A 26,912-nucleotide genomic window follows, 5' to 3' on the forward strand; every position below is an offset into this window, starting at 1 on the left:
CTTAGACTCGAAAAGCTGAAGTGCTCCTCTAATTGGAGAAATATAGAAGGATCAATACAACAAGAATACTGTAATGGTGCCTTATTGGTTTTAATTCACTGATATAAAAGGGAACCAGAATTTAATCCTACCTGTGACACTTTAACAGTGATTTAAGAGTGTGAATACATTTGTGCAGGACAATCCACATCCGGGCACTCCATGGTACAGTGAGTTGGGCCATTGCACCATGAAAGCAGATTACCCAGGTTTCACATTATCAATACTTCATTCTTCAGCTGCTTTTGACCATTGCTTTGTTTCTAAACAAGTGTTTGGCATGTCAAACTTTTCCATCCTCATGCATTTTACATAAGGAAAAGAAATGTGATCTGTTGTCACTCTAGAATCAAACTGAATTACTAATTAGCTACCTGGTTAGGTACTTTTTGTTTCAATGGTCTGTAACTGGTTCTAATTTTATCCTGCAAACTATGCATCATTGTTTCCCCTTGTGCTTACACTACTTCTGATAGTATTTACTGAGCCATATTGGTAATTTAAATAGAATATAGTTTTGAAAAATCCATATATCTGGGCTTTAAAATTGTGCCATATATTTTTTTTCATTTCCTGTTTGCTGCATTAAGATGTTAAGTCATTATTTAAAGGCAGTTTAAACTAAGGCAAATATGTTACAATGATATGGTCAGTCTTTAGCACAGAGTTTATTGTGGTTATCAGTGACTAGACAAACATACAGCAGAAAATCTATGACACTATTTGTAACTATTTCAGTAGCTTAAAGATTTTGCTCGGTAAATTCATAGTGGCGATTTAAATGTAGGTATCTTTCCTCAAAAGAGCTGATTGCAATTTTTAAAATTGTAGTCACATTTTGGAATTTTACCAACAATCTTAATGAGAAACCACAGATTGATATGAAAATATAATTCTCAATAAAAAAGAAACTAAGCCACATAAATTGGGAAGATCCCAAGTTCAATTGCCAGTCTGTGTTGAGTTAATTGATCCTAGGCAGGGCATCAGGGAGCTGTTACAATTGGAGTTGGAGGGGAAAAAAGTTAGCTAGTATTCCCACTCCTGATTGCTGACAGGTGACCTCTGCTGGAAAGTACCTGTGCGGATGTCGGCTAAGGACAGGATTGGGCTCAGCTGTGATGATCCCATGGTTGAATAGCCTACCAACACTCACTGTCTAGGCTCATGCATGAAAAACGGGCGCTTGACTAAGATACTGAAGGAGTGCTGGCACCTGTGGGAATGCATCCCAGCTCAAGGCTTCAATGGTGAAAATTAAAGCGAGCAGGTGGATAATTTTTTTTTAAAAAATCAACTCCATTTAAAAGAACTCACATTTATCATATATGGTCCCACCAATAATGACTTGTGCAAAACATCACCTTGGTGGCCTCTAACTTTTCAGCCATTTCTTTGCATTTTGATCTCAGTGCATTGGTCAGTAATCCTTTCTCTTGAAATTTGTAATGGTTGTAAACAGCAAACTTGTCTACCAAAACCATTGGTAGACAAGTTTGCCTCCCTCTGGAATGCCTTTTGTTTTGAAATCTATTCCAGGTTGACCCAAGACCATTTGCCACTAAGGCCTGGACCTTTGCAATTAATATTTATATACTCCCAATCATCCTCTTTAACTGCATCCAAAGTACATTTTTTCTAACTTCTTTGCAGTGTCAATCAGCATCTACTATCTCTTCGAAGCCTCTTTTTAGTGACATAGCCTACTGTCCAGAACCGACTTAGAGACTTGGTGATTACAGAACAAGAACTGCACAGTCCCCCGTTCTTTCCTCAGGAGAGCACAAAGAGGCATGTCCACAATTACAGATTTCTATCATTCTTAAATTCACAGACGTGAACTCATTGATGTAAAGTTTAATAGCCTGTACACATGTTAGAGGCAAATATGGAGCAAAATCACACCATATGACACTAAACCAAATCATTTCAGGTTTTAATACTTGTTGTTTCTTTTAAATAAAACATTAATGATTTTCAATGTTTCCCAAAGCTGAGAAATGACAAGTAAGTCATGTGACAATATCACTGTTCAGTGTGGAAACCATCCTGGGATAACTTGTATTATAGATTACTAACATTGGAGATACATGCAGATAACTAAATGGCTGCATTAATTTCATTGGAAATGCATCTTCTCTTAGATCAAAGTTGAGACACCTTGCTTTCTGCCTCCAGCAGGAACCATGTTAATGTGCAATAGGGGAATCACCAGACCTAAGAGTGAGTGTATTGGTAGAATGAATACTTGGGTACAAAAATGATCATCACTGGTTCAATTGCGCCAAAGAAGAGCACATAATAGCACATTCCCCAAGCAAAATAATTTTAATTTGAGGGCTGAAGTTTACAAAAGGGATATGGTCTATTTCATAGTAAGCCTGTGACCTTTGATAATACATTTTTATGTAGAAAATAATTTGTATTTGGTTGATATTTTCTATGTATTTAACCCATACTCCATACAGAGATGAAGTATGCAGTCTATTTTAAGATTCTGAATGTGAATTATGTTCCATTTCCACTACAAAATAAGGTGGAGATGTCTCCTTATGAATAAGAATGTAAGAAATAGGAGCAGGAGCAGGAGTAGGCCATACGGTCCTTCGAGCCTGCTCTGCCATTCAATCAGATCATGACTGATCTTCAACCTCAACTCCACTTTCCTGCCCGATCCCGATATCCCTTGATTCCCTTAGAGTCCAAAAATCCATCCATCTCAGCCTTGAACATAGTCAACGACTCAGCATCCACAGCCCTCCAGGATAGAGAATTCCAAAAATTCACAACCCTCTGAGTGAAGAAATTCCTCCTCATCTCAGTCTTCAATGGCCGACCCCTTATCCTGCGACTATGCCCTCCAGTTCTAGACTCTCCAGCCAGGGGAAATAACCTCTCAGCCTCTACCTTGTCAAGCCCCTTTAGAATCTTATGTTTCAATGAGATCACCTCTCATTCTTCTAAACTGCAGAGAGTATAGGCCCATTCTACTCAACCTCTCCTCATAGGACAACCCTCTCAGGAATCAATCTAGTGAACCTTCATTGCACCGCCTCTAAGGCAAGTATATCCTTCCTTAGATAAGGAGACCAAAACTGTACACAGTACTCCAGGTGAGGTCTCACCAAAGCCCTGTACAATTGTAGTAAGACTTCCTTACTCTTATAATCTAACCCCCTTGCAATAAAGGCCAACATGCCATTTGCCTTCCTATTTGCTTGCTGTACCTGCGTGCTAACTTTTTGTGTTTCTTGTACATCCAAGTCTCTCTTGCCACCAACATTTAATCATTTCTCACCATTTAAAAAATATTCTGTTTTTCTATTCTTCCTACCAAAGTGAATGACCTCACATTGCCCCACATTGTACTCCTTCTGCCACCTTCTTGCCCACTCACTAAACCTGTCCATATCCCTTTGCAGACTCTTTGTGTCCTCCTCACAGCTTACTTTCCCATCTAGCTTTGTATTGTCAGCAAACTTGGATACATTACCCTCGGTCCCTTCATCCAAGTCATTAATATAGATTGTAAATAGCTGAGGCCCAAGCACTGATCCTCGTGGTACCCCACTAGTTACAGCCTGCCTACCTGAAAATGACTCATTTATCCCTACTCTCTGTTTTCTGTCTGTTAACCAATCCCCTATCCATGCTAATATGTTACCACCAACCCCATGAGCCCTTAACTTGCGTAACAACCTTTTATGTGGCACCTTATTGAATGCCTTTTGAAAATCCAAATATACTACATCCACACGATTTGCCTTTCATAAAACCATGTTGACTCTGCCTAATCATATTATGATGTTCTAAATGCCCTGTTATCACTTCCTTATTAATGGAATCCATCATTTTCCCGATGACTGATGTCAAGCTAACTGACCTGTAGTTCCGTTTTCTCTCTCCCTCCTTTCTTGAATAGCAGGGTTGCATTTGCTACCTTCCAATCTGCTGGGACTGTTCTAAAATCTAGGGCATTTTGGAAGATCATAATCAATGCATCCACTATCTCTGCAGCCACCTCTTTTAGAACCCTTGGATGTAGGCCATCAGGTCCAGGGGAGTTATTGGCTTTTAGTCCCATTAGTTTCTCAGGTACTTTTTCTCTACTGATATTAATTACTTTAAGTTCCTCACTCTCATTAGCCCCTTGGTCTCCCACTATTTCTGGTATGTTTTTTGTGTCTTCTACTGTGAAGACATACAAAATATTTGTTTAACGCATCTGCCATTTCCTGATTCCCCATTACAATTTCTCCTGTCTCAGCCATTAAGGGACCAATGTTTACTTTTGCTACTCTCTTCCTTTTTACATACTTGTAGAAGCTCTTACAATCCATTTTTATATTTCTTGCTAGTTTACTTTCATATTCTATTTTCTCCTTTATTATCACTTCTTTGGTTGTCCTTTGGTGGTTTCTAAAACTCTCCCAATCCTTAGGCTTACTACTCTTCTTGGCAACATTATAGGCCTCGTCTTTTAATCTAATACTATCCTTAACTTCTTTAGTTAGCCACGGATTGATCACTTTTCCCTTGGAGTTTTTATTTCTCAATGGAATGTATATTGGTTGAGAATATTGAAATATTTCTTTAAATGTTTGCCATTGCTTTTCAACTGTCATACCGTTTAATTTAATTTCCCAATCTACCTTAGACAACTCTCCCCTCATACCTATGTAATTGGCTTTATTTAAGTTTAAGACTCTAGTTTCTGACTTAAGTACGTCACTTTCAAACGCAATGTGAAATTCTATCATATTATGGTCACTCTTCCCCAGAGGATCCTTTACTGTGAGATTACTAATTAACCCTGTCTCATTACACAATACAAGATCTAAGATAGCTTGTTTCTTGGTTGGTTCCATGACCTATTGCGCTAGGAAACCATCTCGAATGCATTCCATGAACTCATCCTCCAAACTACCTTTGCCAATTTGATTTGCCCAGTGTGTATGAAGATTAAAGTCCCTCATGATTACTGCATTACCTTTGTTACAAGCTCCTATTATTTCTTGATTAATACTCTGTCCAACAGTAAAGCTACTATTAGGGAGCCTATAAATTACTCCCACCGGTGTTTTCTGCTCCTTGTTATTTCTTATTTCCACCCATACTAATTCTACTTCCTGATCTTCTGAGCCAAGATCCTTTCTCACCACTGACCTTATGTCATCCTTTAATATTATAGCCACACCCCCCTCCTTTTCCATTTTGCCTGTCTTTTCTATACGTCATGTACCCTGGAATATTTAGTTCCCAATCTTGATCACTTTGCAACCATGTCTCTGTAATGGCTATTAGATCAAACCCATTCATCTCTGTGTGCAACTAATTCATCTATCTTGTTATGAATGTTCCATGCATTAAGATAAAGACCGTTTAATTTTCACTTTTTACCATTTTTTCCTGCTTTGACCTTACTTGTTGATGCTCTATTATCGATAACTTGTTTGTCCCCTCCTGCCACACTCCGCTTATCTTTACCCAAATCACTACACTGTTCTGTTGCCTTGACTTTTCTCAATAGATTTCTAAATTTCTCCCACCTGTCCGCCCCCCCCTCCCCTTTTTTAGTTTAAAGCCCGAACAGCTCCTTTAAACTAGCTATGTTGTATTTGTTACCAGGAAAACACAACAGGAAGACAAGTTAGACTATGTGTGAAAGAAGATCTTTAGGAAAATAAAGACATCAGTAGCTTGGAAACAGTCTGGCAACGAACACAGAGAGGTAAAGAAATGTTATCCAGCGGTCTCATTATCCGGCAACACTAGAATGAGGAGAAGGGTTCGTGTTTCCCCTTTACTATAGATCACTTGAAATCTAAATCCACCACTACAAAACCATTTTTTATTCTTTGTGTAATGCTCATTAACTTTAAATACAAAGCTACATACATTTTGGAGAAGATGTGACCATGTCGTTCAGGAATTGAGTGCTTCCAGCAAGAAGATTGTAAGTGCAAGAGCCAGGGCAACCCATCACTGTAACAGTCAGTTTTATCAAGTGGCTGGGTTTCTCGGCAGTGAAAGATTGAAGTGAGGGGAGGGGAAGAACTGATATCAATTAGCACATCCCTGTTCCATGATCAGAACTGCACGAATAGAAGTCATGGAAAAGTCCAGATCATCCCACACTTCCAGTTGGAGAGTGCATGCCAATGTATAATTGTGAAGGTATGCTGTATACCCATACTTCAGCTTGTTAGGTTCCTGAATCACATCCAAAGTAGGTCACCTACTCACCACCTCGCTTCTGAGGACAATTGCTGGCTGGTGTAACTAAACCTTCACTTCGACCTCACCATGAGAAAATCCTTCACATCATCTCAATCCTTCCACCTATAGGAGCTAGGAGCATTTACCTTTAGTTACTACAGCAGGCAACAATGTTGGGTGCAAAGCATTGCAGAGTACTTTCATTTACATTTTCAAAAGTGCATTTTTAAGATGAGGTTACAGGCCAGCATGTAACAAATATACAGATGAGAAATGTAAGCTGCTTACAACACTGAATAGACCACCTTTCTGTATTTATTATTGGCCTCAGTAAAACATTTTTTTTATTCATTCATGGGATGTGGGCATCACTGGCAAGGCCAGCATTTATAGCCCACCCCTAGTTACCCTTGAGGTGGTGGTGGTGAGCTGCCGCCTTGAACCGCTGCAGTCTGTGTGTTGAATGTTCTCCCACGGTGCTGTTAGGTAGGGAGTTCCAGGATTTTGACCCAGCGACAATGAAGGAACGGCGATATATTTCCAAGTTGGGATGGTGTGACTTGGTGGGGGGGGGGGGGGGGGGAAGGGAAGAGGAACATGCATGCACCTGCTGCCCTTGTCCTTCTGCGACCTTTACTACCTAGGTTTGGGAGGTGCTGTCAAAGAAGTCTTGCAAGTTCTTGCAGTGCATCTTGTAGATGGTACACACTGCAGCCACGCAGTGGAGGGAGTGAATGAATGTTTAAGGTGGTGGATGGGGCGCCAATCAAGCGAGCTGCTTTGTCCTGGATGGTGTCGAGCTTCTTGAGTGTTGTTGAGTTGTACTCATCCAGGCAAGTGGAGAGTATTCCATCACACTCCTGACTTGAGGGCAGCTTCTGCACTGCAGTTTACTAAGAGGCACTTATGCCACAGACACAGGAGTATCACCTTTCCTACTGCAGTCTGCTGCACTGTGTAAGTGCTTGCACATATTTCATGTCTTAGCTTCAGTCAGACCCCAGATTTCATACAAAAATATTTTTGTAACACCTAGCACAATTCTTCCTCGATTTGCCTGGAGTTTGATCTTTTTTGTTCCAGCACTAATTTAGAATAGGAGCAAGGGAACCTGCCTTGGCACTCAAGTGCTTAAAAGGGAAATATGCTTTGTGTTTATTTTTGTTATGTCTACAGTACTCCTTTAAAATGTTTGTATGATATTTGTCCATATTATTTTTGGTAAAAAACATTAGTTTAAAAGTCCTAAATTATGAATCATTTGAGGTTGTATATGATTAAACCAAGCCTGCTAGAGATCAGCAAGCACCAGATGATACTTGCTAATGACTAAGGACTTTGGCTCAGGAGGGAACTAGTTACAAATACTGCTTTACTATCTTCAAGGACATCTGTAACCAACTTGCAACACAAACAGTATTGTCATGGGTTAGCAAGGTCATCACTACCCTCATCTGTTAAGTCTGCTGCTCAATCTAGGCTAGCACTGCAATAACAGCTAACGTTTGATGCATGTATGAGCAGCACAAGTGGCTGATGCATTGGTCAGCACAGCCAGCACCTTCATCTCCTTTCCTCCTGACTAGCATTTGTAAACAATTTTACAACACCAAGTTATAGTCCAGCAATTTTATTTTAAATTCACAAGCTTTCGGAGGCTTCCCCCTTCGTCAGGTGAACGATGTGAAAGGGGGAAGCCTCCGAAAGCTTGTGAATTTAAAATAAAATTGCTGGACTATAACTTGGTGTTGTAAAATTGTTTACAATTGTCAACCCCAGTCCATCACCGGCATCTCCACATCCTGAATAGCATGGCACAGCTGCCCAATCTAAATGCACCAGTGCAATTCCCACTACAAAGTATCATTGATTACTACCATATTTGTTGTATGAAACCCTTAGAAACTGCAAGTATGGCAAGGCTTTTAATTGTAAAGTACAGGTAGAATGTGTGCTTATGCTGAAGGAGTGTCAGCCTAGATTACGTGCTCAAGTCCTGGAGTGGGATTTCAACACCCAACCTTCTGACTGAGCCAAGGTTGACAAAGAAAACAAATTCTTACTATTAATGCACTTGAATTTGTAATTTGCTTACTTTCAAACTGAATATAGAATCAGATAAGCAGAAAGCCATTCTGAGGTCAGGGGATAATTAATTTCTGATAGTATCTTGAATGGGCCTAAGAACTGCCCATCAAATATCAAGACAGGTAACTGATATTTATTTACTGGGATGATGAATATAGTGTTTTAAGATGTGCATCTAGTTGCCAGAATGTTGATTTTTATGAAATCAACAGAGTACTTTGGTAAAACATGCATCAGACTGTGTTTTGGGCTTGTATACCATGGTGTTTCATTGTTGAGAAATGGCAGGTATAGCTTTAAATAAACCATAATGCTGGATAATGTTTTCAACCATGTGACAGTTCATTAATGTTGAAAAACTGGTCCATTGACTTCAATGATGACAGAGGATCATAGGTTTATTTTATTGCAAACAAACATCATTTCAGTATACAGTAGTTATGCTATTTGCATCCAGTTCTACATCAACTGCTCCAAAAACCTCATAAAATTATGTTGGTATAAGTAGTTTATGTCATTCAACGAAAATTGATACATCTATTCACAAGCCATAAAAACAGACTGAATATTTGTAGATACTCTGTTGGCTGTTATTGCTTGAAAAAGCTGCATCTTTGGATTCCTCTTACAGAATCCATGGATATGCCTGAGTCAAACTGCACTGCCACACAAACTTTAGTGAAATGCTGGAAACATGGTAGAAAAAAAACACTGCAGCAGAGGACTAGAGCCTGCTGGACAAAATCTGTCACTGCAAAGTATATCTTCTTTGAAGAACTTTTATCTGTTTGTCTGACAGCTAATTTTCTGGTTTATGTATTGTACTGTAATAATTCCAAAACTACTGCCAAAAGTTCTGTAATAGTTTCAATGGATATTCAGTATTTACAATGCAAACATTGTTGCTGGCCTGTAACAATATTGCAGATAATGCCTATATACAACTATCACCATAACACTCAAAGTTTGGAAGAAAATAGGATATATATTTTATTTAGCTCACCTCCAAGTGAAATATGTGAAAGAATTGTACACAGGTTTGAGTTCCAATATTTTCAAAATCATAAGAAAAAAATCAGGGCTACTGTCTCTTTAATTTTATCTAATACATTAAACTATATCTGAAATGTAGAAATCACAACAGACTACTGCAAAACTGAAAGTGACTCAAAGACAATATTAATCAAATCTAAAGAAAAAGTTTTCCAACTTGTCAGCCATGATTTCACAGGAAACACATTACTGAACACCTTTCAAAATTCTGCAAGATCACAATTCCAAGGTGATATGCACTTCTGAAATATTGCAGCACTATCCCACAAACCAAAGAGTTGTTGGGGGGTGGGGGTGGGGAAACAGGCCTTGTAAAAGGATAATACTTGGAAAGAATTAATTTAAATATTAGACTTCAGACACAATCCTAAAATTCAACACTGCTATTACATTTAAAGTCAAATATAGCCATCCTAAAAGTATTTTTCCATTAATAAAATTGGTAGCCGCTATGACTTTGTTAGTTTCACCACAGCATACTTCAGTTTCTGAGGCAAAACTGTGATCATTTTTTTCCCCCATTGCTAACTGGATGTTTGTTACAAATAGACAACTGTTAAACTCCTTCATGGAATAAGTGCACCAGTGTTCTGTGGCTTTAGGACTAGGGAAGGACAAGATTCACAGCTCAGTGCTACAGAAACACTAAACTGAACAGGAAAGAGTCTGGGCATAAATATGTTAGTTAAAAAATCCTCACGTAATTTAATATCGGCAAGTGCACCTTGTAAAAAATTATCATACCGAATGCCAGGTGCACAGTTCATGTGAAATTAAAAGCAGCTTTCAAGAGCAACGCCTATGACTTTCTCTGGAATTATAAACCTTCAAGCTTGATCAAATAATCTTCATAAATAAACTTGGAGAACTGAATACAGTTCAATTTCACCCAAGTAACTCAGTGGTAGGTAAAGAATGAGGGGTCTATAATGAATTACTGCTATCAAATATTAGAGTCTGGAATTATTACAGTCATTAGCTGATGACTGCTCCCAATTGTACAAAATGCAGCAAAGGCCATCTCTACTCACTCTTCAGTGCAACACAAAGTTAGGGCTTAAAATTCTGCAGCCTTTTCTGTTTCTCCAATTCTGCTTTTTGCATATTTGTGCATGATTGTGAGATAAATTATTATTCACTATTAAGAGATCATATTGTAAAACCCTTTTAACTGATCACATAGTTGATAATTTTGTTGCTGTTACTGAAAATGTCACAAGAAATATGTAAGTGGGGAGGTGTTAATGGTAGCAACACAATCCTGGTGCTCAGATAATATTCATAAATTTATGTGACCTTCACTCTTCTGCTTTAGCTTCATGTTGTCCAAACCCCCATTTGTTGTGCTACCACCTTTATAGCCTCCTACCCATTATTCTAGACTATGTTTGCAAAATTATCACCTAATAAGTGTTAAGCAGTGGTGCATAATTTTGCACAAGACTGGTTACTATGATGTTTTGGATTACATGGCCTTTCTTGAAAGTTGAACAATGTTTGTTAAGTTATAGGAGGTACAAAAAACAAAGTAGAAACAACAAATTTGTTTTGTAGGAGATCCAATTTTTGTGCTCTTTCCACATTTCTTCACTATGACAAAAGAGAAAACATTTAAAATGTAAAAAGGAAAGTCCTATCCTCTCTAACTGGAATTTGTTAGTGCAAAGAAATGGACTGTTCTAAAATCTTCCAGTTTTACTGGAAAAATCTGACCCCTTAATGTTTTAACAGGCTATTTTTGATAGGCTTTCAACAGAGTAAATGCATAGTCTGGACTGACTTCCTGTCAACAGCGAAAGTTCCTCTATCTACTCTGCTTTAGCAGCATTGTGTAAACATGGTCATCTGACTTCTTGAAAATATGCAAGCCTAAGGATGTCCAGGTTTCTTGTTTCACATAAATACAGATCCAAATTAAGTCAGAAACTAGAGACAGTTTTGAAAGATTTAACATCTGAATTCTCTGCAGTTTTAAATATGCAGTGTTGTAGAAAGTAGTTTGAGACAAAATGAAAAAAGTTTCCAGCATTTTACTACCAGTTGTATGAGCACATAAAATGTCAAAACTACAAAACTGGTATATAAGATTAAAAACATGGTATATGTTTCAATTATAAGGCTTGAGCTCTATCACAAAAGAAACTTGTCAAATATATTACACAGTGTCGTTTCACTGGTTTATACATGTGTTTTGTAGATAGTGTTTTGTAGAATTCCAATTTTATGTGCAAAGTTTCTATGGACAAGTAATTTAAAATAATGTCACTCGGCTATCTGAACCATTAACAGGCAGAAGCATGCAGAACCAGTTAACTTTGTGCACGCCTAACTGTTGAGTTCATTTAAAAGAAATAATCTCATATGAAAGTTTCCCCCAACCCCAGTAGAATGGATACAGTCAGTCATTCACGTTTCTCATTCAGGTCTTCCTCCTAGCGCCAGTATTCCATAATCTCAGAGTTTTGCAGCCATAAAATTGATGTGAGGCTTTGCCAGTGGGAAGAGTGGTAGACTGCGCTTGAACTCTGTCATGTCTTCAATTATGCTTGGCTAAAAGAAAATTGTCCAATCAGTATCTTAAAAACAAAGTGCCAGGTGCAGAACAATATGGCAATTTTTTTGTTATGCAATTCAGTTTTCATATAAAGTTCCAGCAAACCCACACACACCTAGAGCACAGAAATTTGCAACATAGCATGAGGCCACTTAGCCCATTATGTCTGTGTCAGCTCTTTTGCCAAAGCAATCCAAAACTAATCGCAATGCCCTGCTCTCTCCCAATAGGCCTGCATCTATCGTCCTTTGCTTCAAATATTTATCCAATTTTCCCTTAAAAGATGCAATGATTTCTGCCTCAACCACTCCATGGTGAAGCATTCCAAGCTCTACCAACTCTAAATATGAAAGAAATTTCCCCTCACACTCTTAGAACATCCTAACGCTCTAGTAGTGATAAAGTTTCAGTTAATAAATAACATTTTGCGAGACACAAACATTATAAGCCCTAATTGTCTAACGATTCGCAGTACTGTAGAGCGATTTATTTCTTACATATTTCTTAGCTGTTTTTTGTAGCCACTGGAGGTGGGGACTAAGTGAAGTTTGGATGTTTTTGACCAAAACAGTTAGACAAAATAGTTTTTTTCTAAAGTGGCTGCAGCTGTCTGCCTTGCAATGTTTTAAGTGCAGCAATTTCTCGCTACAGCAGTAATCATGAGAGAGAATTTCCTCTCTCAGGGAGCTAATTAAAAATGTTTAATGTACTGCTCCCTGATGGCATGTCATTATTTTGAATTTCGTAGAATCCAAGCCCCATATTCAAATAGTTGCCAGCCTACTCCACCTACCCCTACGCCAAACAGAACACAGCAGGCAGCCTGCAGTGGCAGCATACCCATCATTCAACAATGTGCAATCATTTGACAAGGATTTGGCAGTCAGGTTTTCTTGACTGTACTAAAATGGCACACTTGTATTACTTACTCATATTCTTGGAGCCTAATTTAAAAAAATAACACTTGGCTAAGTTGACAGTTTGAACCTCCCAAGGCAAGATGGTGCAGCACTTCAGAGAACACAAACCCCAGTATCAGACAGTGCTGTGATTATGGGGTTGAACCTACAATTCAACAACAACTTGCATTTATAAAGCACCTGAAGTGTAGGAAAATGGCCCAAGGCGCTTCAGAGAAGTAATTAAACAAAATGGACCGGAACCAAAAAAGGGGTAACCAAAAGCTTGGTCAAGGAGGATCTTGAAGGAGGAGAGGGATGTGGAGGTGCTTATGGAGTTCATTCCAGAGCGTGCAGCTCAGGCAGCTGAAAGCAAGGCCACCATGGTAAGGCAAAGGGAGGGGTGGATGCACAAGGGGCCAGAGATTGGGGGGGGGGGGGGGTTGTAGGGCAGGAGGTTGGAGATAGGGAGGGACGAGGCCATGAAGGGTTTTAAACACAATGGTGAGAATTTTAAAAGGACGCATTGGTGGACCGGGAGCCAATGTAGATCAGTGAGGACAGGGTAAGGGGTTAGCAGAACTGAAGTTAGTGGAGAATGGAGGATGGAAGATTGACTAGGAGAGCATTGGAATAGTCGAGTCTGGACTTCAAGGCATGGATGAGAATTTCAGCAGCAGATGGGCTGAGGTGGAGATGGAGGCAGGCAATGTTGTTGTCTTCGTGATAGAGACGATATGGGGTCAGAAGCTCAGCCCACCCCTCCAGTAGTGTTCCGACCCCATGTACCAACCTACTCTCTCCCTCTTCCACTAATCTATATAAAGGTATTCTATAATTTTATATTCAAAACACTTCTTCCCATGCACCTCAACTGAGATGGCTGTTGTGGAGACGAAGCTCATGGCATAAGTGACATGCTGAATGTGGATCATCCTGGATCCTCAAAGTATCCAGAGGAGCACATTTATAGAGTCCCATGAAACAAATTGATGACCTTGCTCACCAACTGTGTATACTGTGCACTATATCCAAGGAGGAAAAGTATCTGGGATATACTTTCCATGAGGTTGTGGCCCTCCAGATAGAAGGAGACAGAAATGAGTGGCAGCATTAGAGATACAATAAATGAATTGGAAATAAATGGTAAATCAGATACCTCAGGAGTTACTATTTAGGAAGATGAGATGAGTGGAGACCAGACCTGAAGGGTATGTGTGCTTTGGGAAGAATAGAGAAGGATGGGGAGTGGGGTGACGCTGTTTGTAATGGAAGGCTATACATCACAGGGAAAGGAACTAGGAATTGACAGTTTCTTTGGGTTGATTTGGAAAACAGAACAGGCAAGAAAGTTAGTGATAGGAATGTGTTACAGGCCATTGCAAAATAAAAAAGGGGTGGATATACTGCTGTAGGGCATAAAAAAGCTCACTGCTAAGGCCTCAGTTGCAATCATGGAACGTTTTAATCTTCCTGACATAGACTGGGATTTACAGTGTGGATAACATGTGTGCGCAAGGGACTTTATTCAAGATACTTAAAGAATCTTTTCTTAAGCAAGTCAGGGAATCCACAAGGGGGAGGTAATATTGGATATGTTCTTAACTAATGAAGAGGCAGTAATAAACCAAGATGAAGTAAGTAACATTCAGGGTTTAGTGATTATAGTGTTAGTATGAGGACGGAACAGAAAATTGGTCTTTGAGGGAATCAAATGCTGCATGAAATAAATAATATGGGAAGAATGTAGATAAAACATGGAAAAGCTGTAAGGAGATTTTAAAAAAAAAAAAACACTGCAAGGCAGTTTATCCTTGAAACGAGTTAAGGACAAAACTGATAGGGCATAGAGTCGACAGCACAGAAACAGGCCATTCGGCCCAGGTGGTCTATGCCGGCGTTCATGCTCCAGATGAGCATCCTCCCACCCCTCTTCATCTAATCCAATCAGCATTTCTTTCTAATCTTTGGCACTGAACACAGCTTTAAATAACCTTGGAGTGAAATAGGAAAATATAAACATAGAAGCAAACTTAAAAGATTAGTGCTAGAACTTCAGAAACACCAAAGGAGCTGTAATTGTTTTTATTCATGTGTCAATTTAGGAACTTTCATCCCTCAAGGTACTTTCAATATATATATTGCAGATGTGGAGGAGGAAGTAAATGGCATCAAAAATCACACTTACCTGGGGCAAGGGTGGTGCAGGAGTCAGGTTGACATCATTTTGACATGGAACTTGATCAACAACAGGGCCTAGAATTACATTTGCAATCACATGTCAATGACTAGCACTTAGAAGGGGCAGACTTTATTTTCATAAAAGGCTGATCACTGCTCATTATATAGTAAAAATGAATCAATTGCCTTAATGTAGACTTAAAATACTGGATTTCATGCATAATCATTAATAACTAACAGGGTGATCAGCTCTAAATTGATTCATGGTTTTAATTGGATTTTAATCAAAACCCTAAGTTTAAAACAAAGATTAATGCAAAAATGCATTAAAAATGTTCCCAATATGTACCTAGGTTGTGAAAATATAATGTTCGATCTCCACGCCACAGAACTCAATTACTGAAAAAAAGTGTCACTGTTTCAATTGTAATCAATTCAATTACAAATTCTGCATTTTCACTATTCTATCCGGATGCTTTAAAATGAAAATTGTAGTGGATATGGGCAGGTGGGCAAACTTTATATTGCTCAATTTATTCATAATTAATTCCTTCATTAAAATATTGGAAGACAGGACATGTTGCTGTGAATTTGGATATGCAGTGTGCCCAACCAGCAGCATGTTTTCCAGATGGCTGCAGTATGTCCAAGACCATCTGAAATTGCAGAAAGGAGCTACCCTGCAATGGACATTATCAGAACTGCTCTGGAACTAAGGAGACCCAAAATAACAGCCTAAAGGGCAAATTTTCCCAATGGTAAAATATACTTGTTACTGCATTTTATTTTTTTCCCCCTGCTGGGTAGATACTTGCCGAGTAGCTTGAACTATTACTTTGAATTGAATGTAGCCATGTGGCTAGATCATAACCACCGCTCCCATTTTCTAAGACAGCAGGTAGTGGTTCTGCTGTAACCATTTACACCTCCTCTGGACCCATATTGTTTCTTTTCTTGTCCCTTGCACCATCATCCCTTTTGTCATTTAATCACTCCTGCCCCCCACCAGAAAGCAGAGACTGGGCCAAGAGGATGATTTTGGATTGGAGGTTTGTGTGTGTAATATTATTCGCCAAGGATTTGTGCCAGAACTGCTTTTGTTTTCCATTTATATGAATGATTTTGAAGTTTGGTGATACCAAATTAGTAGGCATTTCTAACAGAGGAAGAGTGTAGGAGACTGCAGGACAGACAAGCTAGTGGAGTAAGCAGATAGGTGGCTGATGCAATGAAATGCACAGAAATGTGAAATACATTTTGGGAAAAAGAACTGCGATAGCAAGTATACGCTAAATGATAATATTCTTAACAGTGGAGGAATAGGGAGGAAATTGCGGGTCCCCTAGCAGACATATTTGAATCATCGACAGCTACAGGTGAGGTGCCTGAAGATTGGAGGGTAGCAAATGTTGTGCCTTTGTTTAAGAAGGGCGCAGGGAAAAGCCTGGGAACTACAGACCGGTGAGCCTGACATCTGTAGTGAGTAAGTTGTTAGAGGGCATTCTGAGAGACAGGGTCTACAGGCATTTGGAGAGGCAGGGACTGATTAGGAACAGTCAGCATGGTTTTGAGAGAGGAAAATCATGTCTCACGAATTTGATTGAGTTTTTTGAAGGGGTAACCAAGAAGATAGATGAGGGCTGTGCAGTAGACATGGTCTACATGGACTTTAGCAAAGCCTTTGACAAGGTACCGCATGGTAGGTTGTTACATAAGGTTAAATCTCACGGGATCCAAGGTGAGGTAGCCAATTGGATACAAAATTGGCTTGACGACAGAAGACAGAGGGTGGTTGTAGAGGGTTGTTTTTCAAACTGGAGGCCTGTGACCAGCGGTGTGCCTCAGGGATCGGTGCTGGGTCCGCTGTTATTTGTTATTTATATTAATGATTTGGATGAGAATTTAGGAGGCATGGTTAGTAAGTTTGCAGATGACACCAAGATTGGTGGCATTGTGGACATGAAGGTTATCTAGGATTGCAACGGGATCTTGATAAATTGGGCCAGTGGGCCGATGAATGGCAGATGGAGTTTAATTTAGATAAATGTGAGGTGATGCATTTTGGTAGATCGAATCGGGCCAGGACCTACTCCGTTAATGGTAGGGCGTTGGGGAGAGTTATAGAACAAAGAGATCTGGGAGTACAGGTTCATAGCTCCTTGAAAGTGGAGTCACAGGTGGATAGGGTGGTGAAGAAGGCATTCGGCATGCTTGGTTTCATTGGTCAGAACATTGAATACAGGAGTTGGGATGTCTTGTTGAAGTTGTACAAGACATTAGTAAGGCCACACTTGGAATACTGTGTACAGTTCTGGTCACCCTATTATAGAAAGGATATTATTAAACTAGAAAGAGTGCAGAAAAGATTTACTAGGATGCTACAGAGACTTGATGGTTTGACTTATAGGGAGAGGTTGGATAGACTGAGACTTTTTTCCCTGGAGAGTAGGAGGTTTCGGGGGGATCTTATAGAAGTCTATAAAATAATGAGGGGCATAGATAAGGTAGATAGTCAAAACCTTTTCCCAAAGGTAGGGGAGTCTATAACGAGGGGGCATAGATTTAAGGTGAGAGGGGAGAGATACAAAAGGGTCCAGAGGGGCAATTTTTTCACTCAAAGGGTGGTGAGTGTCTGGAACGAGCTGCCAGAGGCAGTAGTAGAGGCGGGTACAATTTTGTCTTTTAAAAAGCATTTGGACAGTTACATGGGTAAGATGGGTATAGAGGGATATGGGCCAAGTGCAGGCCCATTGTATAAACTGGGCGACATGGACATGTTGGGCCGAAGGGCCTGTTTCCATGTTGTAAACTTCTATGATTCTATAATAGTAAGATATAGGGATGCAGATGCATAGCTCTTTAAAGATACAAATGCAGGCAGAAAAAAAAAACAGGATTGAAGGTTTTATACATAGGAGCATTGAATATAAAAGCAAGGAACTGATGAATTTACACAAGATATTGTTATGTTACAGCTGGAATATTACATGCAGTTCTGGAGACCGAATTATATAGAAAAGGTACGGCGAAAATGCATTACAATGATACCAGGAATGAGGGGGTGAGAGCTCGAACAGAAAATGAGGAAAAAACACGTCTTTTTTTACTAACAAAAGGTTGAAGGAGGATCCAATAGAGGTTTACACAATTACAAAAATGTTTTGAGAAGTTAAATGGTGAAAAACTGTTTCTATTAGATGGTGAATCAGTAACAAGTGGGCATAGGATCACAATTATCACTGGAAGAATGAAGGGGAAAGTTGAAAATAGTTTTGCGACAAGAGTTATGAGATCATGGAATGCTTCATCACAAGTGGCTACTAAGGCAGAGACTAGAACAGTGGGTGAGGCCCACCACTGAAAGCACAAAATTGGACATTTAGCCCTTGTCGCTCATCTGGACGACTGCAATGCCAGCAGGATATGAACCCACGGCTTTAATGACATAGTGCAAGTTTAACAAATGCTTAGCTACCTGCTCACTGCCAGATCAGAAAATCATGTCTATACAATGGACACGTAATCTTTTATAGGGCATCCTTGGAAAAAAGTTAATTACAGCCAACCAGATTTAATAAACACACTGCTTATAAAAGGATTTACTTTATTGCACTTGTTTTGACATGAAGCGCAGAAATATTTGGAACTTGGAGATGGGGACTTTAGGAGGTTTGAAGCCAGATGGTACGTTTGTTCAATAGAGAAAATAAATCACAGGAGAGATGAAAACACAGATGGCCAAAACGAAGAGAGAAATTATTTGGATCCTAAGCCTTTTGTTACAGATTGTGTCTGCACTTCTTGGGCTCAGTGCCACCGGTCACTCCCGTTCATGATGCCCGCATCCTCTATGAACTGGAGAGTCTCTTTACTGCCCAATATCTAGCTAAACAACAGCATGAGCCAAGAAATGTAATAAGACCTCTGTTGTGTGTACTGGATACTGCAATGTTGCACACATTGCTATGTACATTCTTTTGGAAGGTGGACTAAAAGGCCTCCCAGTAAGACAAGGCTAACTGCGAATTAACCAACTGGTTTATTTTACATTGAGTATATGAACGAACAGAATACAGTAAGTTACTGAAATTTTCTACTGCTCCTCTTATTAAAACCATAAACCATGCACCCCTACTGCCATTCTGGGTGTAAGCTTACTTACAAATTAGCCATCCCCAGACTAGATTTGGAAAATGAGACACCTCTGCCTCTCCCTGCTTCAGTCTAAAACTGCAGACTGACTCATGCAAAGAGAGAGATGGACAGATAATGGCAGAACTCTGTGCTGAGGATTGACTTGCTGGGCCAACAATCTGCATTACCACCTCAAATGAGAACACCTGTTGCCCCACCCCCACACCCTGTATGGGAGCTATGGCAACGATACTGTATGAGCTAGGTTCACTGCTACGCACCTTGAATGCAATGCAATGCGAACCATTCTAACATTAAAGATGCAAACATCTCTAGGGTGTGTTGGACACTCCCCATTGTCTCAAACTGATCCGGTATGTGAGAAGACACATGATTTTCGGTATTCTGACAAATAGTACTAATCAATATCCATATAGCTTGTATGTCTCTGAGAGTTAACCCTTTTGTGAATTGATTCTAATTTCATAGCCTCATAATATAAAATTAAACCAAAATCTCTTCCAGGCCAAATAGATAAGCTCTCAAAATGTTGCAGTCTAAGAGAGGCAAAAATCAAAAAGGCATGAGATCATGAACTAGACAATGATAATATGCATGGGATACCTTACCGCACAGGAAGCCACTTGAAATGTTCGTCACTACAGAGTGACTTTTATAAAAATCAATTTTTCTGTTCATGAGAAACTTAGTCGATTTTTTGCACAAAGTGGAATTATATATGTGAGTGCACATGTTTGTTAGTATGATGTCAAACCTCAACACAAACAAGAAATTTAATTAAATTAACCTCTACCCCCCCCACCTCCTGTTTCTCCTCTCAATAGTTTTCACATTGTTTTATTATAACCCTTTTCTATTAGCTTATTTCCTCATTTGGGACTAAATAAAAGCTTTCTATACTGTTTATATCATCAGTTAAATGGTTTGGTTAAAGGGGTTATGACATGACATCTGACTGCATAGAGCTGATGGGACATTTTCTTTATTTAGCTTTCTTTGATATCTTTCTTCAGCTCATTAAGATGAGCAACACCAGCACTACTGGAGGGAACACTTTGGGAATTCATTGCCAGCATTCAAGCATGGCCAAATCTAGATGAAAGCACCTTCTGCTTTGCCCCAATCTCAGAGCAGCACTGCAGTGTGAAATTTTTCATTTCCTACTATGGTTAAACTTATGGCTACTCCAATTGAGACCAGCAATTTAGTGCCCACATATAGCCATTTTTATGCTATAAAAATGCACCCACCCATTGCAAGGTTAAAACTTTCCAAATTGCACTCACATAGGAAAGACTCAACAAAAAACATCTCCTCCCATTAGTCTAGACTGAATTTATAGGTCCTACAGTTTAAAGGATAGTGTGCTAACTTGGAATGCTGGCCAGTACTCTGATGGACAATTACCAGTGAGATTAAATTTCCATTGATTGAAAGAATTTTTAAAAATTACTGTCAAATTTAAAAAAATTCAGTGCAGATGAAAAAGTTGTTGAATATCTGTTCAATGTAATACAAGTAAATCTTTTATTGCTGGAGACCACTTTTACACATAAAAACAAACCTGAACGTTACAGTTGATATGGAGAATATTCTCAAATCTGTGATGACATTTTGTACCCACATTCCATGAATAAACCCGTAAGTTCAGACAACTACAGATACTCACAGGAATCCATCTCCCGGGACAGAACATGTACCGAGACCTTGCGTCTCCTAGAACCATCGACAGCCAGTAGCTCCTGCAAAGGGGGAGTAAAGAGCCATTAATTGGATAGTTACACCACACTAAATAGGAGTCTTCACTTTGTGAAAGGGATTTTCTACTTTTCAAAAAAGAGTATCGGTACAAGAAAACAAAGATAAATCTTCAAAATAGGCTTCCTTTATTTTACACTTTTGAATTGTTTCAGATAAATGATGTCAAAGAAATGTGATTGTACAACATGATTTCTGCTAAGGCGGTTTGTATGTTGGGCACTTACCAACATCCTCCATTCTTAAAACCATTTATTTTCAATACTGATGCAAGCCCATCATTAGACATCAATATTGCAGCTTCTTGATCATTACAGAGTTTCCACAATAGGATTTGTCAAGATCAATAGGTAGAAGAATTTTGCATATACATATGCACACATAAAATGTAATAGTTGGGATGGATTAAAATTGTGTGGGGCGTCACTTGGTTGGTTGGTTGATTGGTTGGTTTGGGACCAATAAGTAGATAACTGACAAAGTCACAAGTGTACAAATAACCATAGCCATAACAACTCAAAACACATCCATAATACATCCCCACTGGTTTGTTATCTATAAAGTGCTTCTCTTCTGTTATATACAATGGTACCATAAGCAGGATAATACCTGCCACCAATCAAATGGACTCAAGTTCAACTACAGCACTGCCTGCTATTAAAGCCGCAATGCACCGTTGGAATTCATTTTCATTATGTGTCATAGATTGCTGCACCAACTCCCGTTGATCTGCAATGAAGCCATAAGGATTGCTAGTGTGGGAAATCAAAATAAACATACACTGGTGGCAGCAGAAGTTGCTCTTCTGAGTTTGTGTTAAGGCATATGGTATGGATCATAGTAGCGGGAGCTGTATGCTGTAGCTGGTCGTGTTAAACCTGATTCCAGACAGTGGGTGGACAAAGTTTTCTGCTCCTTTAAAGGTACACCATCTAAAAAAACTTGGGGGCCGAAAGGCAGAATTCTCAAACTCATGTACTATAAAGTAAAGGGACTGAAAGCCACAGTTTCCCTGGGCTTTACAGTACTTTTTCTGTCGCCTCACAACTTCTGAACTTAGTTGCATAGCAGCTCCTTGTCTGCATATTTATCAACTATCAGAGCAATAACACTTAACTGTATCAGGGGGATTTGCTTTAAAGTGCTCATTGTTTCCAGTTTCCCTCACCCATACACCTGACAAGACTAGATGGCATTCAGGCAACTATTAGGTCCCCCGCCCCCCTCCACAGGAGGTTTCCAGCAGACTTGGAGTCATGACAGGGCAAAGTGACTAAGCATTCCAGATTAGGGCCAGAAAAAAGTAGTGCCTTGGGGTGAAACCTCACTTGGTCCCAAAAATGACTGTTTTTCTGCAGACACAGTCCTCTTCAAAAAAAAAAACTGTGCTGGGTTAGAAGAGCCACTCCTGAAAGGGATCACAGCAACAACTTTCATTTATATAGAGCCTTTAACGTAGTAAAACCTCCCAAGGCGTTTCGCAGGAGCGTTATCAAACAAAATTTGACACCGAGCCACATAAGGAGGTATTAGGACAGGTGTCCAAAATCTTGATCAAAGAGGTAGGTTTTAAGGAGCGTCTTAAAGAGGTAGAAAAACGGAGAGGAATAGGGAGGGAATTCCAGTGCTTAAGGCCTAGGCAGCTGAAGGCATGGCCGGCAATGGTGGAGCAATGAAAATCAGGGATGCGCAAAAGGCCAGAATTGGAGGAGCACAGAGATCTCGGAGGAAGTTACAAAGATAGGGAGGAGAGAGGTCATGCAGGGATTTGAAAACAAGGATGAGAATTTTAAAGATAGTTGTGTTGCCGGACTGGGAGCCAATGTTGGTGAGCAAGAACACGGGTGATGGGAGAACCGGACTTGGTGTGAGTTAGGATACGGGCAGCTGAGTTTTGGATGAGCTCAAGTTTATGAAAGGTGGAAGCTGGGAGGCCAACCTGGAGAGCATTGGAATAGTTAAGTCTAGAGGTAACAAAGGCATGAGTGAGGGTTTCAGCAGCAGATGAGCTCTGTTAGTGTTTTTTTTTAAGCAGCTTTGAAGGGTATTGTCCTTTGGAGAGAGAGCTTGCCCATATGGGGAATGCCACTTATTTTCTTTGCACTTGAACCATCACAGGAAAGCCTACTTGGATAAGTGGCATGCATGTCCTCAACCGTACAAAGAGGGCAATGGTAAGAACTGCAGGCAATCTGGCAAAGTCAAGATTCAAAGTGACAACCAGTGTGGATGCAGTAAACAGCAGACTCTGAAGCACTGCATGTGGGAATGTAAGCAGCTGCCTTACTGCAGTGACGAAATCTGGCAACGATCAGTATGTGTGCATATACACTGGACTACGTCAGTGATATGCTGTGAACCTGAACAGCAAATCAATTCCCTAAGTTAGTACTTCCAGTACAATCCTGGTGAACTGGACATAGAATAACAGCAGCTGTATGGGCGTGCTTGCTGCAGTGCTCCACTGAACAGCAATGGCTCGGTGTGGGTGGGGGGGGGGGGGGGGGGCGGTGGGGAGAGGGGAGAAAAAGAGGAGACGTTGCATAGTGAAAGTACGGTACAGGAATTCAATGGAATTGTTAGCATGTGCAAATTAACAGAATTGCTCAGCCTGGGTACATTTTCTGACAAGATACTATGGAATTTAAACCTTTTAAAAACAGATTGACCAAAACAACTTAACACTATTCTCTGATACACAAAGCAAAGAATTGCACTCAAGCACAATCAACTTATTTCTCACTAGAGCTGATGAGCTCCAAGACATGAATGTGTATATTCAAACTGAATTTTGCATCAAGGATCTCTGTTGTTGCTAGGTAACGGTTGAGTCATATTTTATATTTTCATCTTTCATTAATGTGCAATCTGTTACATTTGCATCTGAATACTGAATACATATTAAACCATTTCCTGCCAAGAATAAATTAGAAACTATTATATCGTTTGGGCAAAATACTGTAGTGTCACACAATGTACAAAAAATTATATTAACACACTAGACAACAACCATGTCTGGATTAGATATCAAATTTGCAGCAAAGGTTACTTGCTGAATTAATGATCGCTGAAGTCTTTTTACGCTGGGAATCACAAAATAACAGCTGTTGTAGCTAATTTAGTCATGGTTTAAAATGACAGATGTCACACGCATTTTAATTTGAAGCATTCAATGTTATACACCATTTCGGTTATGGCAACCGTACAATCCGTCCAAGTGCAACTCTCCTCATAAAAGATGGTTTGAGTTTATTTCAGAGAACTGCAGTTTGTAATTTGGTACAAGATAAACTGCATATTGTAGCTTTATGTACAACTGTAGAGTTTTAATGCACTGCGGATGAGACAGAATATAATCAGGGCCACTGATCTATGGAAATTCAGTAAGTCAAGTTTTATTACGAAGTATTATGGGGGAGTTAGTGGTATTTTCAGGTTTGAATATTTTCATAGAAATTAAAAGTCATCACTATGTCTAGCTATATATTTAATTTTATCTCTACCTTTTTCTTTAAAAGTCCCAGACATACAAAAATATGTTTCAGGATGCAGGTTGGTAGGAGAAATGTTGAGTGCTAGGTTGTAAGGGGTGTTGGGTGGGGCAGGGGAAAGAGAATGATTGGGTAGTGTTGAGAGGGCAATCCTCGGGTGTGGGAGCACTGGGAGGAGGGTGGTGTGTGGCAATAGCAGAGAGGTGCTAGGGCTTGGGAACATTGGAGAGTAGATTCCTAGAGTATGGAAGTCCTGGGAGGGAAGGCTCCAAAAGTAATAGGAATGGTGTCTTGGGAATTTGGAAGTACAGTACAGTATTGTTCAGGTATTGCAGAGAATCATGGGATCATTGTTTTGGGAGTGGCAAGATGTGGGAGTGCTGAAGGGAGGTGTTTTGGGACGATGGAGTAATGGAAATGGTATCATATGGTTGTGGCAGTGGTGGGAAGATGGTACTGGCAGCTGGGAGGAGGTCGCAAGATGTGGAGGCACTCCGACAGGGTGCCAGAGGTCTGGAAGTGAGTTAGAGTTTCAGGGCACTAGGATACACCTTCCATCTTTTATGGAGAGTGTGGGGGGGGGGGGGGGGGGGGGGGTGGTGAGGAACATGTCAAAGTATGAGGCAGGTATTAAAAGGTCAGAGAGTGATGGGGTGTTGGAGCAGTGAGAAAGGAGGTCTGTATGTGTGAAGGTGTACTGGGATCTGGAACCATTCGTTGGGGGAAGACACTAGGATCTGGGAGTAAGCAGCAGTAGTCTCAGAACGTGGGAATATTCGATAGAAGGGTTTGAGGATGTGGGAAGTAGAAGGGAGGAGGAAGTAGTCGTTGTTTTTATACAGTGCCTTTAATGTGGTCTCGCAGGTCAATGAGCAACAGTGCCAGCTACTTTGAAGGTTGACCTTGGAAGACTGGAAGTAAAATGAATAGATAAGTTCTATAGCGACAGAAAAAAGTGTTGTAGGATGTGTTACTTTACAGGTAGTAAAAAGGTTAGATATTGCCTTAACAAAAGTAGCTTTACTAGATTATATTTCTTTCTGCTTTACAGCTACTTCCTTAAAGTTTTCAACATCAATGCTGTAGGTAGACTGGTCAAGCAGAAGGAAGCTTCTATGGAATATGGAACATGACTATTATCAGAGTTACTCTATTGCCTGCAAAACCTTACCATTTAAATTAATCATTTTTATTCCACCATAAATTAACAAGTAGTTAGAATTATCAAGTTTGAGGCAGATTTCTCATGGACTGAACTAAGTATTTTCTGCAACCTAAAAGGCTAGGACAATAGTTATTTACACCATGATCGGTAGGCAGGCTTCTTAAATTATGGCTGCCAGTCAGAGTGGGCTGTGACACTGTTTACAAGGCTTAAATACTTCTGTAGGATCTGACAAAGCCATTATTATTTTACCTTTCAATGTATAGTAACTATATTTGATATACTATGACTATTTTCATTGTATTAATCTTTTGTTCGGAAAGGAATAGTGGTTTACAGAAACAAAGCCTGAGAGAGGAAAAAAAAAATGTATATTTGTATCTAAAGCCAGGTCCAGTAGTTTTGAGGTAACTTGTATGACAAGGGCAAGACTGGAGGTGGGGAAAAACAAACAAATAACCAGGTACACTGATGGCTTTTTATAGACATATAATGTCCACAACAATTTTATGACATCTGGGTCTCCAAGTTGGCCACATGACTCATAGGACGAGGGGCAAACTCCTGTGATGTGTGGAGAACGCCAAAAAATAAATTTACAAAACCTTACTTTTGCAGATACTATTTGGTAATAAAAATGTCTAACTTACTTTGCAGAAATTTATGATGTCCTCTTTAGTCAGTGTCTTCAGGTGTGCTACTTCAATATTGTCTATAATCATAATACAAGCACTCATTTATCAATAGCAAATCCTGAACATTTTGATATTTCTAAAAGCATTCTCAGCTCATTTCTAGTTAGTTTAATTATGCATTGTTCATGATAAACAAGTACAGTTAACTAGATGCTCCAATGAAACAGTGGCTCACCAATTATAAATGTATTATGCAGATTAACTAAGTGAAGTAATAATTACCATGCAAGGAAGCACAACAAACCACAGGAGTTTTCCAGCAAATGTTCAAGACACTGATATTTTTCATCAGCCTGATGTTCAAGTTATAAAATCTTATATGGCACTTTTAAAATCAGTAACTCGAAAATCTGTTAAAACTAGGCCAAAAACTGCTCTGTATTACACAGCCACTCAGCTTGAAGCCCGAGTACCTGTCTACTGCAGAATACATTAACCCTTTCCTTTAAAAAGAGCTTTCACAGAACCACAGAGATTTCAGTCAATTTCATAGAAGAAACACTGGTGGTTCCAAGGTGCAGTGTTTTCCTCAAGTCTGCACTGTGTGCACTTTAAGACCATGTAACAACTATTCGTCCCTCTTTCAGTTTTACCCATCCTCACTATCAGTTAGAT

At 39.6% G+C, this 26,912-nt stretch overlaps 1 protein-coding gene across 2 annotated transcripts in view; it reads right to left on the minus strand.

Annotated features, from left to right (window-relative positions):
• Window positions 1-8,726: 8,726 nt before the first annotated feature.
• Window positions 8,727-26,912, minus strand: part of ide (insulin-degrading enzyme) — a 109,629-nt gene continuing 91,443 nt past the window's right edge. For both annotated transcript variants that reach the window (XM_068002449.1, XM_068002448.1), the window contains exons 22-25: window positions 26,253-26,314; window positions 20,858-20,930; window positions 15,041-15,108; window positions 8,727-11,949 (exon numbers count right to left, since the gene is read on the minus strand). In XM_068002449.1, the coding sequence (XP_067858550.1) occupies window positions 11,854-11,949; window positions 15,041-15,108; window positions 20,858-20,930; window positions 26,253-26,314 (299 nt within the window). In that variant the 3' untranslated portion in view covers window positions 8,727-11,853. The remainder of the gene's footprint in view (window positions 11,950-15,040; window positions 15,109-20,857; window positions 20,931-26,252; window positions 26,315-26,912) is intronic.

Source organism: Heptranchias perlo, chromosome 21 (assembly GCF_035084215.1).
Source record: "Heptranchias perlo isolate sHepPer1 chromosome 21, sHepPer1.hap1, whole genome shotgun sequence".
Classification (NCBI taxonomy): Eukaryota; Metazoa; Chordata; class Chondrichthyes; order Hexanchiformes; family Hexanchidae; genus Heptranchias; species Heptranchias perlo.